At 38.2% G+C, this 17,569-nt stretch overlaps 1 protein-coding gene across 1 annotated transcript in view; it reads left to right on the forward strand.

Annotated features, from left to right (window-relative positions):
- REV3L (REV3 like, DNA directed polymerase zeta catalytic subunit) overlaps positions 1 to 17,569 on the forward strand; it is a 183,916-nt gene that overhangs the window by 46,438 nt on the left and 119,909 nt on the right. The window contains exon 3 of the mRNA XM_024740937.1: positions 12,501 to 12,690. Coding sequence (XP_024596705.1) covers positions 12,501 to 12,690 — 190 coding nt within the window. The remainder of the gene's footprint in view (positions 1 to 12,500; positions 12,691 to 17,569) is intronic.

Below are 17,569 nucleotides of genomic sequence, written 5' to 3' on the forward strand. Positions count from 1 at the left end.
AATAAGACGCTTACATGATGTGATTCCACTGTGCATAAGCATATGTGTAACATAATAAGTGCCATAATAGATTTATACAGTTGCTGTGAGGACATAAATGAGAAAACAAGTTTTAAACTTACTTTTGTAGGTAAAGGAAGATGTTCGTAGTTGAATTAGCAAGTGAGCTCGTGCTTCAAGAATGAGATGCAGTTAGTTTTCCATCCAAATACTAATCATACACTTTATTTTCTTCAAAAAATTCTCTTTAAAAAGGTACTCTTTATGTCAGTCTCTTTCCTATTTTCTCAGTGATTCTTCTGGTTATAGAGTATGTTAATTAATTCAAAGGAATGTACTGAGCACATCTGAGACATGGCTGAGGCAAAGGAGTCTAATCTCCAGAGTTTCTTTGGCTTGTGGTAATTCTGTAACTTCTTCTTATTTTGCATAGTACCCCAAATTGTACTGGGGAATGTAAAAGTGGGAAAATTGGTCTTCCCCATTGAGTAGAGAACTACAGATCAAGATATAATGTGCCCTTTGGCCACCTACACAGTTATGTTATAGTTTAACATCTGCTATTTTGCTCTTTGTTTTCTCTGTGTATAAAAGCAGGAAGCTTTTTTGTTGCTCTGCTCCTCCATTACAACCTTATTTTATGCTGAATAGATATTTTCTAGTATACTATTTTAATTCTGTTATTGTTGCTTGTGTATATTTAAGTTATTTTCCTTGTGGTGCCATGGCGATTACAGTTGACATCTTAATTTAAAACAGTCTAGTTTGGATTAATCTCAATTTAATTTTAATATATAAAAACTTTGCTCTAGTGTAACACCATTTATACAGATTACATCTTTATACATTATAAGCCCATCAGCACAATTTTTTTTTTTTTTTTTTTTTTGAGGTACGCGGGCCTCTCACTGTTGTGGCCTCTCCCGTTGTGGAGCACAGGCCCCGGACGCGCAGGCTCAGTGGCCATGGCTCACGGGGGCCTCTCCCGTTGTGGAGCACAGGCCCCGGACGCGCAGGCTCAGTGGCCATGGCTCACGGGGGCCTCTCCCGTTGTGGAGCACAGGCCCCGGACGCGCAGGCTCAGTGGCCATGGCTCACGGGGGCCTCTCCCGTTGTGGAGCACAGGCCCCGGACGCGCAGGCTCAGTGGCCATGGCTCACGGGGGCCTCTCCCGTTGTGGAGCACAGGCCCCGGACGCGCAGGCTCAGTGGCCATGGCTCACGGGGGCCTCTCCCGTTGTGGAGCACAGGCCCCGGACGCGCAGGCTCAGTGGCCATGGCTCACGGGGGCCTCTCCCGTTGTGGAGCACAGGCCCCGGACGCGCAGGCTCAGTGGCCATGGCTCACGGGGGCCTCTCCCGTTGTGGAGCACAGGCCCCGGACGCGCAGGCTCAGTGGCCATGGCTCACGGGGGCCTCTCCCGTTGTGGAGCACAGGCCCCGGACGCGCAGGCTCAGTGGCCATGGCTCACGGGCCCAGCCGCTCTGCGGCATGTGGGATCCTCCCGGACCAGGGCACGAACCCGTGTCCCCTGCATCGGCAGGCGGACTCTCAACCACTGCACCACCAGGGAAGTCCAGCACAATTTTATAATGATTATTTTATGCACCTATCCTTTAAATGAGTTAGGAGAAGAAAAGAGTTACAAATATACATTTTTATTATCTTTTGTATTTACTTATATAGCTACCTTTACTCCTGCTCTTTATTGCTTAGTGTGGATTTAAGATACTGTCTGTTGTTCTTTCATTTCAGCCTGCAATGAAATACCCTTTAGTATTTCTTGTAGGGCAGGTCTGCTAGTGACAAATTCTCTCAGTTTTCATTTATCTAGATATGTTTTAATTTCTTTTTTCCCACCTCACCTAGCTCTCCTTCACTTTTGAAGGGTACTTTGCTAGGTATAGAATTCTTGGATGCCAGTCTTTTTCTTTTATCCTTTGACCATGTCATCCTACTGCCCACTGGTCTCCATGGTTTCTAATGAGAAGTCAGCTCTTAATCTTCTTGAGGAAACTTTGTATCTGAGAACTGTTCTGTTTTGTTTTTGCTGCTTTCATGATTCTCTTTCTGTCTTTTGACAGTTTGGCTATGAAACATCTAGATGTGGATCTCTTCAACTTTGTCCTACTCGGAGTTTATTGAACTTTTTAGGTATACATACTAACGTTTTCCATCAAATTTGGGAAGTTTTTTGTCATAATTTTTTCAAATATTCTTTCCACTCCTTTCTCTCTCTCCTCTCCTTCGGAAACTCACATTGTGTTTATGTTGGTATACTTGATGGAGACCCACAGATCTCTGAGGCTCTGTTCATTTTCCTTTACTCTTTTTGTTCCTCGGATTGGGGAGAATCTTAACTGACCTGTCTGAAGTTCACTGGTTCTTCTGCCAGTTCACATGTGCTGTTTACCCCCTCTAGTAAATTTTTGATTTCTGTTATTGCTCTTTTCAACTTGAAAATGTCTGTTTGAATCTTCTTCTTATTGTTTTAATTTCACTGGGTGGAAATATCCTTTTCATATTTAAATGCCAGCTTTCTATTTGATTCTTTTTTATAATTTCTGTCTCTTCATTTATATTCTCCATTAGATAAAATATGACTCTCAAACTCCTTTAATTCTTTAGACATAATTTGCTTTATTTCTTTGAAATATTTATAATAGCTGGTTTAAGGTTTTGTCTAGTAAGAGCAACATCTGGGCTTCTTCAGAGACAGTTTCTGTTGACTTTTTTTCCTATGTATGGGCCATACTTCCCTATTTCTTTGTATGTCATAATTTTTTTGTTGGAAACTAGACATTTTAAATACAATAAAATAAATTGTCACATTTTAAATAATGTGACAGTTAAGAAAATCATATTTCTTCCTACTCCCAGGATTTGTTTTGCTCTGTTATTGGTGTTGCTGCTTGTTTCTCTAGTGATTTTCCTGGGCTAATTCTGTTCAGTCTTTGTTCTTTGAAGTCTGCTCAGCTAACTCAGTGATCAGTTACTGATTAGCCAGAGATTTCTTTAAATGACTTGAACCAGTAGGTCTCTATTCAGCTTTTGCTGAGGGGCTTTGTTTGTGTGCATATGTTGAAGCAGAGCTTCAAGGTCAACCAGAAGTGAAAGATTAGGGCCTTCTCAGGTCTTCCTGCACATTCACACAGCTCCTCACATGTGCCTAGCCTTTTAAATTCCCAGGACTATTGCAGAGCTTTTCAAAGCCCCTTATGGACATTTAATTCCTCGGTTTTTTCTTTTAAGTATCTTGGTCAGCCTCTTATTAGCTGCAACTAGTAAAAATCGCTCAGGCAACTGCAGTGTTAAACAGTTGTTGATGACTATTTTCAACAAATATGCTGCAGATAAGACTATACACATAGAATGAGCTCTTGAGTCTTATCAAACAAAGACAAGCCCTGAGAATGGAGTATTTTAGCAAGCTGCAAGGCACATCAAATAGTAACAGTTTTCTGAGGCTTTGGGAGAACTTCAAATCTATTCTGGTCTCTCCAGTATCTGCTTGGCTTTGGGGTTTCACAGCTACCATATTTGCAATATTTTGGTTTTCAAGGCTGATCTGGAGCTGGGGATGAGAGATTGAATTCGGTCAAGTTAAGACACTAGAAAGCTTGCTCTTCTTGCTAAGAGTCAACTGGTTTTCTTGAATAAACATTCCTTAGATTGTCACAAGCCTTTAAATTAATGTCAAAGCTAAAAATAAAGTTGATTTTGACAGTATTTTGCAGTATTCTTTTTTTTTTTCCGGTATGCGGGCCTCTCACTGTTGTGGCCTCTCCCGTTGCGGAGCACAGGCTCTGGACGCGCAGGTTCAGTGGCCATGGCTCACGGGCCCAGCCGCTCTGCGGCATGTGGGATCTTCCTGGACCGGGGCACGAACCCGTGTCCCCTGCATTGGCAAGTGGACTCTCAACCACTGCGCCACCAGGGAAGCCCTGCAGTATTCTTAAAAAAAATTTTTTTCTTGAAGTATAGTTGATGTACAATATTATATGTTACAGGTGTACAGTATAGTGGTTTATAATTTTTAAACGTTGTACTCCATTTATAGTTATTATAAAATATTGGCTATATTCCCTGTGTTGTAAAATATATCCTTGTAGCTTATTTTATACATAATAGTTTGTATCTCTTAATCCTCTACCCCTATATTGCCCCTCCTCCCTTCCCTCTCCCTACTGGTAACTACTAGTTTGTTCTCTATATCTGTGAGTCTTTCTTTTTTGTTGTATTCACTAGTTTGTTGTATTTTTTTAGATTCCACATATAAGTGATCATCATAAAATACTTGTCTTTCTCTGTTTGACTTATTTCACTTAGCATAATACCCTCCAAGTCCATCCCTGTTGTTGCAAATGGCAAAATTTCTTTCTTTTTTATGGCTGAGTGGTATTTCGTGTGTGTGTGTATGCATATTGCACAGCTTCTTTATCCATTCATCTGTTGATGAACACTTAGGATGCTTCTGTATCTTGGCAATTATAAATAATGCTGCTCTGAACACTGGGGTGCATATAGCTTTTTGTATCAGTGTTTTCATTTTCTTTGGATATATACCCAGGAGTGGAATTGCTGGGTCATATGGTAGTTCTGTTTTCAGTTTTTTTGAGAAACTTCCATACTGTTTTCCACAGTGGCTGCACCAATTTACATTTCCACCAACTGTGTATGAGGGTTTCCTTTTCTCCACATCCTCACCAACATTTGTTATTTGTGTTCTTTTTATGATAGCCATTCTGACAGGTGTGAGTGATTAGCAGTGTTGAGCTAAAAGATGCAGTGTTGAGCATCTTTTCATGTGCCTGTTGGCCATCTGCACTTCCTCTTTGGAAAAATGTCTGTTCAGGTCTTCTGCCCATTTTTAAATTGGGTTGTTTGTGTTTTTGATGTTGAGTTGTATGAGCTGTTTATGTATTTTGGACATTAACCCCTTATCGGTCATATCATTTGCAAATATTTTCTCCCATTGAGTAGGTTGTCTTTTCCTTTGACAGTATTTGCCAGTATTCTTGTTGCTTTTATGGAGGAGCTGGTTTTCCAAGGTCCTTCCTCTGCCATTCTAGAAGTGCCTTTTCCCATTCTTGTATATTTTTATCAGCATTCTGCTTCCAGTCTCTGACCCAGCCTCTCATTGCTTGCCTTTCTCTTATACATTTCTATTGGACCTTTGGAACTCTGGTTCCACGGCTAGTTACATTCTCAATTATTCACTGACTATTACCTCCCTTTCTTGCCAGGCAGCCCTTTCAGGGGCTGATTCTCTCACATCCCACATAAATCAAAATCCTCTATTCCTCCCTTAAATATTAGTATTCCTCAAGTTTCTGGCTTACACCCCTTCTCTTGTCTATTTTCCCTGAACGTTCTTACTCAGTTGTTGCTCATACTCTCAAATCTGTCTTCTTCTCTAGCCCAGATCTCTGTCTTTAGCTCCTCATCTGTATCTAATTTTGCTTAACATAAATCTTCATTTGGAATTTCTACAGATATGTAAAATTCCTCAAGTTCAAAACAGAAATCAACCTATTCTTCTTTCTCAGTTTTCTTTGAATGACATTCCCATTTGTCTAGTTGCCTAAACCAAAAATGTGGGTCATTTTTTATTCTTTCTCCTTTACCCTACCTTCAAATTACAGTAAGTTACCTTTCAGTTCTGTGCCCTAAATCTTTCGATTTAGGTTTTCTTTATCTCTACTGACATCTCCTGCCTGAATTATTCCAACAGCCTCCAAAACAGATCTTCCCATTATAGTTCTGTCCCCAGCTTCTCCACAATGTGTCCAGAAGGGAACTTTATAAAATGCAAATCCAAATAGGTCACAGAGTCCACACGGACACACACACACACACACACACACACACTTTGCCGTTCTCTCCATTGCATTCCTTGCTCCATCCTAATTGCCTTTTTCCTATTTCCAGACCATGTCATGTTCTTGTTTGCTTTCAGGTATCTGTACATACTGCAGTATTCTTTCTCACTTTGCTCTTTTATTGCTTCCTCAGGGAAGCCTTCTTATATTCTCACAAACTGAGTTAGATACTTCTGGATATAGAATTACCATACTGTAATGGCCTATTTACTCATCTTTATCTCCAAGTAGAATGTCAAGTCCATGAGATCCAGGGCTGTGATTATGAGCAGCCTGTGGCCTAGCACCGAACATTGGGCTTCCACAAATTATTTGATGAATAGAGAATTTATGCCTACATGTATGAATGACAGAACCAACCATGTTCAGCACTGAGAATACAAAGATATATTAGGCAGACTTATAAATAAACTAGGCCTTTGAAACATCTGGTGTCTGAGGGATATAGCTGTTAGTAATGTAGGATTAGTAACTTAAAGCCAATGATTCTAAATAAAGTCCTGTATACCTTAGTTGAAGAAATAAAATGGCATGAATGTATGGGAGACCCCAAAGCATTATTTATGAATGAAAGGAGAAAATGAAGAGAAACTATTCAACAGGAAGTTATATACATATGCCCTTTATAAAGTTAGTGTTTATACTTAGTTTTTGTTTTGTTTTGTTTTTAATTTCTAGGTCATTGAGAAGTAGGTGACTTCTTCCTTCTTGCCTTTCTTTTACACAAATTGTATAATATTTAGAAAATATATATAAGCAACAACAAAAAAATGAAATCACCCATTATCTGATTTAATGTATTATATATAGTTTCATAACTGAATTAAATCTGAACATCACCAGAAATAGATATGTCATAAACAACTTATGCTAGGAAATATACGTCAATACCACCTATTGCTGAGGTTAGCAGACTTTTTCTCTATAGGGCCACATAGTACATTTTTGAAGCTTTGAGGGGCTAGAAGGTCTCTGTCACAGCTATTCAACTCTTCCTGTAGCAAAAGAAGCCATAGACCCTTCCAAATGGGTGTATTCCAATAAAACTTGATTTACAAAAACAAGTAGCAAGCAGGATTTGGTATGAGAGCCATAGATTGTTCTGAGATACAGATATGCCATAATTACTTAATCTTGGGGAAGTTTATTATCTTCAATTTTTTACTATTATTAGTTATACTCTCTTAGCATCTTAATATCTAAATCTGTATGTACATTCTTAATCTTTTCCTTAGCATAAATTCTGAAAAAATGTAATTTCTAGGGCTAAGAGTACATCTTTAAGACTTTTCTTTTTTAAACGAGAATAGGTGAGATAACATTTGCTTTCAAACTGTGACTATGCGGAGTTTTGCTTAACTCATTTTGTGGGTTTTGTGGGCATGGAAAAAGAAAGACTGGAGGGAAACGTTGAGTTAACGATAGTAATATAAAACTTAAAAAGAGATGTTCCTTGAAGAAAATATGAAAAATTTCATAAGTACAGATATTCCTGTTCACATAGCCAAGTTTGTTTGTTTGTTTGTTTGATAGCTCTGTAGAGTTTTGTTTAAAATCTTGTGTCGATTGAGATTTGGGAGATGGGGTTTGCAAATTACAAAATGAGCGTTTCTTATTCAGTCTCCTAAGATACTCTTAGGTCAGCATGATTTTGATTGTGATTACCAATCAGCTTGTTTTTTTTAAAAAAGAAAAAAGAAGGCACCATTAAATTTTCCTGTTCTGGTTGACAAGGAAGTCTAATCAGATCAGGGTTTGGCAAATTACTATCCATGGACAAAATCCCTCCTGTTGCCTGTTTTTTGTTTTTTTTTTTTTTTTTGTTGTTGTTGTTGTTCTTTTGCGGCATGCGGGCCTCTCAATGTTGTGGCCTCTCCTGTTGCGGAGCACAGGCTCTGGACGCGCAAGCTCAGCGGCCATGACTCATGGGCCTAGTCGCTCTGCGGCATGTGGGATCTTCCCGGACCAGGGCACAAACCCGTGTCCCCTGCATCGGCAGGCGGACTGTCAACCACTGCACCACAAGGGAAGCCCCCTGTTGCCTGTTTTTGTAAGTGAAGTTTTATTGGAACACAGCCATGCCCATTCACTTAAGTACTGTCTATGATTGCTTTTAGACTACAACAACAGAGTTAAGTAGTTGTCAGAGACAGTATAGTCCAGAAAGCCTAAAGTATTTACTATCTGCCACTTTACAAAAGAAAATTTGTAGACCCCGGAATTAGAGGAATGGCACGTGTTAGTCTTTCTGTTTATTGAAAATGGATCCACAAAAACAAAAGTAATTTTGCTACGGATAAACTAACAAGGTTTTAGAAGTAGAATTAATTCAGAGCCCAAATCTGGGCACTTAAAATGTAGAAGAACACGTGAGAAAACAATATAAGAAATGTTGGAATACAGAGGACTTTATGTGTAGTGTAATTCTAAGTTATGTGAAAGATTAGATTTAGAGCACCCAAGTACTGGCTGTTACAGAGGCCCCCACCTTAGTTATAAAAGCCCTTCTTACACACAGTTGGAAAACAGCCAATTCCACAAAGTTTTGCTGTAGTGTCTTTAAAAGCGAGCAGTTATACTGTGACAAGTTCCGTGGCACTTTTCGTGAAACAACCTTGTTGCAGTTTCTGAATGAGACGACATCAGTCAAATTGGAAAATTCATACTCTTAAAAATTTTTTGAAACCTGTGTACATAGGCTTATTCCCCCAATGACAGTCTTTATCCCTACTGTATTTGTTGCCTTAATTCAGTTTCACATGACAATAATAGGGGGCATTCAGAAAGTAGGGATATTTTCTTTCTTTGGATCTACTTTACCTGGAAATAGCTAATATCCAGGATCCCAAATCATTTAGTAAGGTTTTGAAACAGCATAGCTTTTATTAATTTTATAAAAAGTTTCTTAAAAGAATCCTGTGTGTGGAACTCTTCGGAGTATAGTAGAAAAGCCTCTAGGCTGAAGTCAAGTATTCCTCTTCACTAGGCCGCTAAATAGATGTTGAAAAAACCTGAATCCGTATCCAGCTACGTGGACTTTTATGAGAGAGAAGCCACTAATTTAATGCTTACAAGCACTGATTTTAGGGTGTTTTCTCACAGCCGAAAATAATCCTGAGTGAGGGGGGTCAGGGTAGACTAGTTTTTCTCTGAGGGACTTTACATCTGTATGGCTCCACATATTTGTGTGGGATAGAGCTGATGGAGGGGAAAAAAATAAAAGTGGTCTGTATCTTGTCAAGATAAAGCGACGCTCTGACAGAACCACAAATTTTATAATGATAAAAGACAAGAAATTGACTGTTGTTCATTTTTACACATTTTCTTTGTTTAACTTTTGAGTTTCCTTTTTTTATCTTGTTTCTCATAATTTCTGTGACACTTATTCTGTATTAGAGCTGTTATGGTTCTGCCAAGAATTCCTTAGGCTGTGGTTGTTCTTCAGGAGATTGTTCTTGAGTAAGGGTGGTGAGTAAAGCACTGAGCTATCCCTACTGCTGGAGAACTACACGGAGGTGCATCTGTGTTGATTTAGTGACTACAGATTTGCATGGGACGTTGGGTCATTCAGGGTAGGAAAGTGCAGTAAGCTGGAGATCCTTTATGTTCTTCTGTAACCCTGCTGGTGGTGCCTTAGTTGTATCAGAGTCCCTCTGTTTTCATAGATTTGTTTTTTCAGATATTCTGGGCTTTCACACCATTCCTTTTCCTTAAGCACCTATTCTGTTTTGCTGGTGGTTCGTTCAATAAATATCTGTTAAATACATATTAATGTGTTTTGTGCTGGATCCTGGGGATATTACTGTCATTCAAACACACCACCAGCTCCCAAGAATTTGCAGTCAAATGAGAGAGAGAGCTCAGTAAGAAAACAGGTGTTTACAGTACAAAAATAAGAACTGAGGAATTAAGGATTAAGGAAGCCAATATTTACTTTCTTAAAAACATTGAACCAGAATGGTTAAATGGAAAGAGCATTGGTTTTAGATTTTGTTGATCTGCTTTTAAATCCTGATTCAATTACTTAATAGGTGTGTGACTTTGGGAAAGTTAACCTTTGTGATACTTGCAAAGTTGTTCTAAGTTTTAGAAATAAATATATATAAAGCACTTAGTCCAGTGCCTGCTGAATAAATGATTTCTGCTTTTTTTTCTAAATCATACACTGTAAATTATTGTTCCAAAGCCTATAAATAGAAAGATCATTTCTCTGGCCCCTACTTCATAGGAGATGTGAAAAGAGGATATGGTAAAATTTTTTATGAACTTTGTGAACATCCTGCCTATAAAGAAACTATTAGAAATCAGATTTTATTATTATTTCTTATAAAGCTTACCCAGATTTACATTATTAAGATATGGACTGTAAAACTCATATCTTGAGAACTTACAATATTGCTTGTGAAATATGCTAGTAATTTTGTAACCACCGGTCTTATATTTTATTTGTCAACTTAAAAAGAGGATACTTTTCTGTCTCCCTACCTCCCTCACCCCGTAGTTTAGCATGCCAGTTACTTTTTTTCTTTTTTTTTTGCGGTACGCGGTCCTCTCACTGTTGTGGCCTCTCCCGTTGCGGAGCACAGGCTCCGGACGCACAGGCTCAGCGGCCATGGCTCACGGGCCCAGCCGCTCCGCGGCATGTGGGATCCTCCCGGACCGGGGCACAAACCCGTGTCCCCTGCATCGGCAGGTGGACTCTCAACCACTGCGCCACCAGGGAAGCCCGCCAGTTACTTTTAACCAAATTGTGGTTTATATCCAGAAGTGTAATGGTTATAACCTTTTTTCATGAGATGTTTAAAAAGCATTCAAATAGATCATCAGTAAATTGATAAAATATCAATATATTAAGACTCGTTCATCATTACAATTTGAATTTTTTCTATTTGAAGAATTGAAAGCTGCAATATTTAGGAAGTAGTGTCATGCATATTTAGAAATAAAAGAGAATGGTTAAAGAATTTGCTTTTAACTGAAAATATTTTTTTCATTCCTTTGAAATTAACATAAAATTAGAAATTAAAATTTGTCTAACAGCAACACAATTTGTAATTTTTCAATAACATCAAAGTTGGTAGCTCAAATGAGAATACTGTACTCGGGAGGGCATAGATCTTATTCCATTATGCGACTTTTCCAATTTTGCTATACTTTATGTAATAACTATTCCAGATTTATTTGTTAATTCTCTTATAGCTGTACCTTAAAAATGAGACAAGCTGATGTTATTCACTGTAAAAAGTGTAAATACAAGTATCAACAGAACATAGAACTATTTTCTATGTATTTTACATAAATCACCCTAAATTATAAATAGGATAGTGATCAAACAAATACTTTTCTACCAAAAGAAAAAGCCAGTGGAACAGAGTGGGATAAGAGGTGGGAGAGAAGCCCTAGGATTGTGTTGGCAGGGCAGTAGTAAGTGACAGCATGAGAAGAATGCATGTGTTCTTCCATCACTGCTGTTCTCCTCTCTGTTTGAATTAGACAAATAGCATGTGCCCAAGGGGAACGAGGGACAATGTTCAGAGGAAAGGAACCACTTTTATACAGTCCTGCCAGATTCATGAGAATAATGATGCATCTGCTTTTTGTTGCTGCTGTTGTTACTTAACCTTGTCGTGGATACATTAATTTTTCGGTAGCACTTATTTTGTGGGTTCTTACTCATATTATTTTCTCTATCATGGCTATACGGGATTGTCTGTTGGCAAATCAGCACCATTTACCCCTTCTGCACCTTGCCTGATGTAATGGCTTCCTGGAAGGTGTGCATGCTGGTTTTTTTTTCCCTCTTTGTGTCTCCCCTGTCCCACTCCATCAAATGTGCAATTTAAATATCCAGAAGTCCATTGCAGACAGTTGATTTGTAGGGGTTTTCTTTTGATTTTTTTTTGTCTGTTTTGATTTTTTTTCCCTAATAGCAAAATTTCATTTTTACCCTTCCCAAACCACGCCCCCCCCGCCCCATAGCAAAACTCCACACACTGGATGCCAAGACAGACACATTCATTGATTTATTTAGTAAACTTTCAGTGAGCTTTTGTAAGCTTCATAACACTGCGTTAAGTGGTATTATAGGGCAAGGGTCCCCAACCGCTGGGCTCTGGACCAGTTACCAGTCAGTGGCCTGTTAGGAACCGGGCCGCATAGCAGGAGGTGAGTGGCAAGCAAGCAAGCAAAGCTTAATCTGCTGCTCCCCATCGCTCGAGTTACTGCCTGAAACGTCCCCCCCTCCCCAATTCCGTGGAAAAATTGTCTTCCATGAAACCGGTCCCTGGTGCCAAAAAGATTGGGGGCCACTGTTACAGGGCAATTCAGTGAAGTCCATAAAAGTAGTTAGATTGTGAGGGTGAAATATTCAAACGTATTTGCACCAAAACTACTATTTAAATCAAACTATAATGCTTATATTTATAAAATGCTTCTAAATGTTCTGTTGTAAAATGTAGTCAATACAGGTGGCTTTAACTATGGGTTAGTTTCTTCAACCCTTCCCTCAGATAAGCTGTGTTGTCCTTAGACCATTTAAATGACTTGTATTCTGAGCTTTGTAATGTTAAGGTTTTAAAATGCATCTCAGGTCTAAACTTTACAATGTGTTACATTTTAGGTCAGAAGACATGTCTTCATCTACATGGCATCTTTCCTTACCTCTATGTGCCATATGATGGTTATGGACAGCAGCCAGAAAGCTATCTTTCTCAGATGGCATTCAGTATCGACAGAGCACTTAATGTGGCTTTAGGCAATCCATCTTCCACTGCTCAGCACGTGTTCAAAGTGTCATTAGTATCAGGAATGTAAGTATATGATAACATCTTTTTAAATTTCTATTTGTATTTATATTACTGTTCTAGTTAAAAGAAAACATATCCAATTCAAATATACTCTGTTCATTTTTCTTTTATTTCTAATCTAATGGAACCAGGGTGAATTTCTTACTGTAACTTTTTAAAGTCCATTTTTATTGCAATGAAAGATAGATGGTTAACAGTAATTTTTGTTTTAACTTTTTCCATTTCTCTGCTTCCTAGAACTGTAAAATTTATGTAATTTATTCATCAAGTATTTATTGAGCACCTTTTATATTGGTGAACAAAACAAAGGTCCCTGCCCCCATGGAGGTTACATTCTAGTAATGGAAAACAGAAAGTAACCAACAGATAGAACACGAAATAAATTTATTTATTACATGATAATTAATGCTATAGAACAAAATATGTAGAACAGATAAGAAGGATCAGTAGTATGGGGTGGGGAAGTAGTCTGGTGGCAGTTTTATATAGGGTAATCAGGGAAGGTGTCATTGACATGGTAAATGACATTTGAGCAAAGACTTGAAGGTGAGGGGGTGGGAACAAAATGGAGGCCAGGTGTCTGGAGTGGAGGGAAAGGAGAGTGGACAAAATGAGGTTAGAGAGATATGAGAGAATGGAGATCATGTTGGCCAGTGGGTCGCCAAAATCACTTTTACCTGGTTTGACATCCATGAGAATGCACCTCTCAGATCTCCAAATACAAAGAGCATAATTGAACAATGGTCCCAGCTACTGCACTAAAATCCATTTATCATCCTGTGTAAACTGAAGCTGCTTTCCATAGGCTACTCCCAGCCATTGGCTAAGCAGAGCAAGCCTACTAAGGCAGGCCTGTTTCTGGGAGACACTTGGGAACTCTGGGACAGCCTTTCTGAACTTTCACTAGAATCACACTGCAATAAAAGACACTTCTACTCATCTTCCCTCTGTCCCTCTCTCCTTCACTTAGATCAGACCTGTATCTAAGTCTTGTGGCTGTCCCACCCTTTCCTGAGTTCATCCTCATATTCTCTCACAGGTGTTTCCACTAACAAATTTCTTGCACATTTTGACATCTACTTCTTGGAGGACTCAGACTAACACACTTGAGAACTTAGAATATATTCTTTGGTCTCACCCCACATCTAATGAATCAGATACTCTGGTGGTGGGACCCAGAAATTTGTGAGCCTTTCTGCTGATGCTGATGCATACTCAAGTTTGAGAAACCACCGCAGTAGGCTCTTCTATTTTACTCTGAGCTATTGCATGTGTTTGAGCAGCCAGGATCTAACTTAAACTTGAAAGGGTTCCTTTAGCAACTGTGGGAAGAATAGATCATAGGGGCATGAGAGTTGAAACAGGGAGAACACTAGGACTCTTGTTTCATTAATCTGGGTGAGAAAATATGGTGGCTTGAACTAGGGTAGTAGCAGGGGAGTAGTGAGAAGTGGTCAGCTTCTAAATCTATTCTGAGGGTTGAGTCCCCAAGATTTGCTGTCTGATTGGATGAAGTTTGTGAGAGGAGTCAGGTATGACTACAAAGTTTTGAGTCTGTGCAGATAGAGCAGGCTGGCGGGAAAGATTTAGAGCTCATACTGGAACATATGAGTTGAATACATCTGTATGAAATCCATCTTAAATTTGTCTACTTCTTCCACCTTAATCCAGGTTTTCTTCTGGACCACCACAGTATCCTTTTAATTGAATTTCCTTCTTCTGTTCTTATCTCACTCCAGAGCTGCAGAAGTACCTGTCTTGTAATGTAAATTGGATCCTTTTAAAATCATTTAAAATCCTTGAGTGGCTTCATATTGTTTATACATTAAAATTTAAGTTTCTGACCCCTGCCTGCCTCTGTAACTTTGTTCACTGTGTTCCATTCAGAAACACTGGTCTTCTTTCAGTTCCTCTGATGTGCTGAGCTCTTTCCCACCTTTGTACACGCAGTTTCCTTTCCTTGAGTGCTCTACCCCTCTCCAGTCCTTCAAATCCTTCACCTCTCAGAGAAGCTTTCTCTGACTTCCCTCCTTAAAATAGGTTGTTGTTATTATTATTCTGTATCTTAGCCCATTCTTTGTTTTCTTTAGTACTTTACTATAGTTTGCAGTTATTTTAATTTTTTATTAGTTCTTATGTGTTTCTCCCACCAGCCTGTAAGTTCCATGAGAAAAAGGACCATGTTTGTCTATCCATCATTATATCCTTTGCACCTTGTATGTTGTTGGGCACTTAGTAAACAAGGCTCAATAACTATTTGTTTGAATAAATGAATGAGGTAAAAGTTCACACCCATCCTGTGATAGCAACAATTAGGTTAAAGATAATCATCAGCTTTATATTCTAATTTTTTTATGTTTAATGATTCCTCGGAACTTTCCTATACATATTCTCATTTCAAAGTTGAATCTCCAAACAGCCTAGTGGAATGAATAATGAGTCACCAGTCTTTCTATATGTTTGGTGGGCATTTGTTAAAAGCATAGCCATATTTTTAAGAGTTAGTTGAGTTACAAATCTAGAGACCTGGAAGCAAAAGATGAGCTGTTCAGTCTAATTTATGGCTGACATTCTCTTTTTTCTCCCATTCTAATGTTTTCTATGTTTTTTTCTTATATAGGTCCCCTTTTCCCTTACCATGCATTGTAGCTTCTATGATTCCTTTACTCCTTCAGTATTGCCTACTTCTTTAAGTAAGCAAGTTGCATCTAGCTATCAAATTAAAACTTGAACAAATTTAATTCCAGTCTTCCTAGACTGTGTACTATACTGAAGCTGCGTTAAGAGAGAGGACCATGACCTTAGGCTCATTTCAGGGGTTCCTTGTCACTTAGCCATCTTGATTCTAGAAAATATTCTATGAAAAGATTCTTAATCCATCTAAATTAATTAACTGAGGGTTTTTTTTCACTATCTGTGCTCATTTTTCTTCTCATTGTTATATTAAAAAACTAACTCCAATTATCAGATACAATTTTTAAAATATAAACATATCTACTCTCGAACTCTGCTCCATTCTACTTTCTTTCTCCCAGAGAGTCTCCCTGTGGAGAAATTCTTTTGGCAAAATCAACTAAAGTCAACAGCAGAAAGTAAGAATTGCAGGTTAAATTATACAGAGACTTTCTTGGCTAGAAGAAGCAGAAAACTGAATTTATAGAATTTCCAGGCTGTATTTTGGGGCAATAGTTACAAAAGCAGAATCCTAGATTTACAAAGAATTGTAGGAATTTGATAGTCTTGTATTCAGTTTTTGAAATTTATAAGATTCTAATTGTAAAATCCTAAAGATTTTTAGCAAAAACAAAGCAAAGATAATGTGGACCACACCAGTGCAGATTTAATTCTCTTTTTTTTCCATTTATCTGGCTAAAGGTATAACTCCTATCTTTAGACAGAGAGCTATATTTATGTATATGAAAAATACCAAAGCAGGAGGAATAAAGAATTGAATTTTGCTGGTGAGAGAGAATGAGATCATTCATATAATGTGTGTTTCACCCCTTCCTTCATGGCAACAAAAATGGGGTGAGCAGCATCAAACTAGACAGGAAAGGGTAAGTGTTATTTAAAAAAAAAAAAATAGTAAAGGGTAGGGGATAGGGAGTGATGGTCAGAGTAGACCTTTCTGAGGAGGTGAGTTTAAGCAGAGACCTGAATGAAGACTGAAAGTAAGCCATACAAAGGTTCAGGGCAGAACTTGCCAGGCAGAGGGAATGGCAGTTTACTTGAGAGTGGATCGAGTTAGAAGGGGCTGAAATGTTTAGAATGGCTGGAGGAAAAAGGAAGAGTGGGTGTGAGATAAGATTGGAGTGAGTGGTAAAGATAAGACAAAGAACGTTTTAGACCGTTTTTTTTTTTTAAATAGAAATTGCTTTACAGCAATCATATAGATGGTTCTGACCTAAAGGCTTGAAATAGTTTATATAAAAAAAAGTCGTTTAAATATACCTCAAATAATGACTCTGTTGCCAACTTACTCCTGTATTTGAGGTCTGCTACACTGTCAGACATGACAGAGAGAAATGGTGTCCTAATGAGGGTAAGCTCTATCTAGTGCCCATCATAAGGGGAAAATATTTTTTTTAATGAAAAGAAATTGAGTTTATCCACCTAAAGATTTAACCAACCACTATTTACAGACAGACTCTAGGCAAATACTTTTTATTATTTTGTCTATAAATTCAGACCTATTTATATATTGTTTCTAATTACATCACCTTTGAAAATGGTAGTCTGTATATCAGAGTTTCAGATCCTCCTGAAATGATATAACATGATAGCCCAACTTATTCCTTCTTGCATTGAGGACTTGTTTCTCTCCCTGTCACATAGATTTTCGCTTCTCCCTTTCCCCCTTCTAGCTGATACCCTGAGAAGAACCGAGCCTCAACATAAATAGCGTCCTTAGTAAAGCTGTTGTCTTTTCAATCTCTTAAGTTCCTGTCTACACCGTTTTCACAGGTTTCCTTTGATTTGAGTGTGTTTTATACACACATACACATATGTACATATGTATAACAGGTAAATTGTCTCTGCTTAGTGAACTTGTAAAATTAATAACAGAGACAAATAAGGAAAGTGATACAAATTCTGTCAATTAAAGGACTTTGTTGATGAACAGCTTTAGTTTTTGACAGAAAAAATGGGAAATGGGAAAAGGTATCGGGAAGGTCTCTGTTCTTCTCATACATGGTCTGAGTAAAGAGCTACTTTTTAATAGAGCCATGATGATTGAAATTAAGGTATAAATAGTTTGCTGCTCCTTTTTGTCCCTAGTTTTTTTTTTAAGTGGTATTTTTAAACTTTTTTAAAAGAAGTAACAAGATTTTATAATGTCATATGTTAACCTTGTGGTAGGTTTAATTGAAAAGTTTTGGAG

The sequence above is a fragment of the Neophocaena asiaeorientalis genome, unplaced genomic scaffold (assembly GCF_003031525.2).
Source record: "Neophocaena asiaeorientalis asiaeorientalis breed wild unplaced genomic scaffold, Neophocaena_asiaeorientalis_V1.1 scaffold203, whole genome shotgun sequence".
Lineage (NCBI taxonomy): Eukaryota > Metazoa > Chordata > Mammalia > Artiodactyla > Phocoenidae > Neophocaena > Neophocaena asiaeorientalis.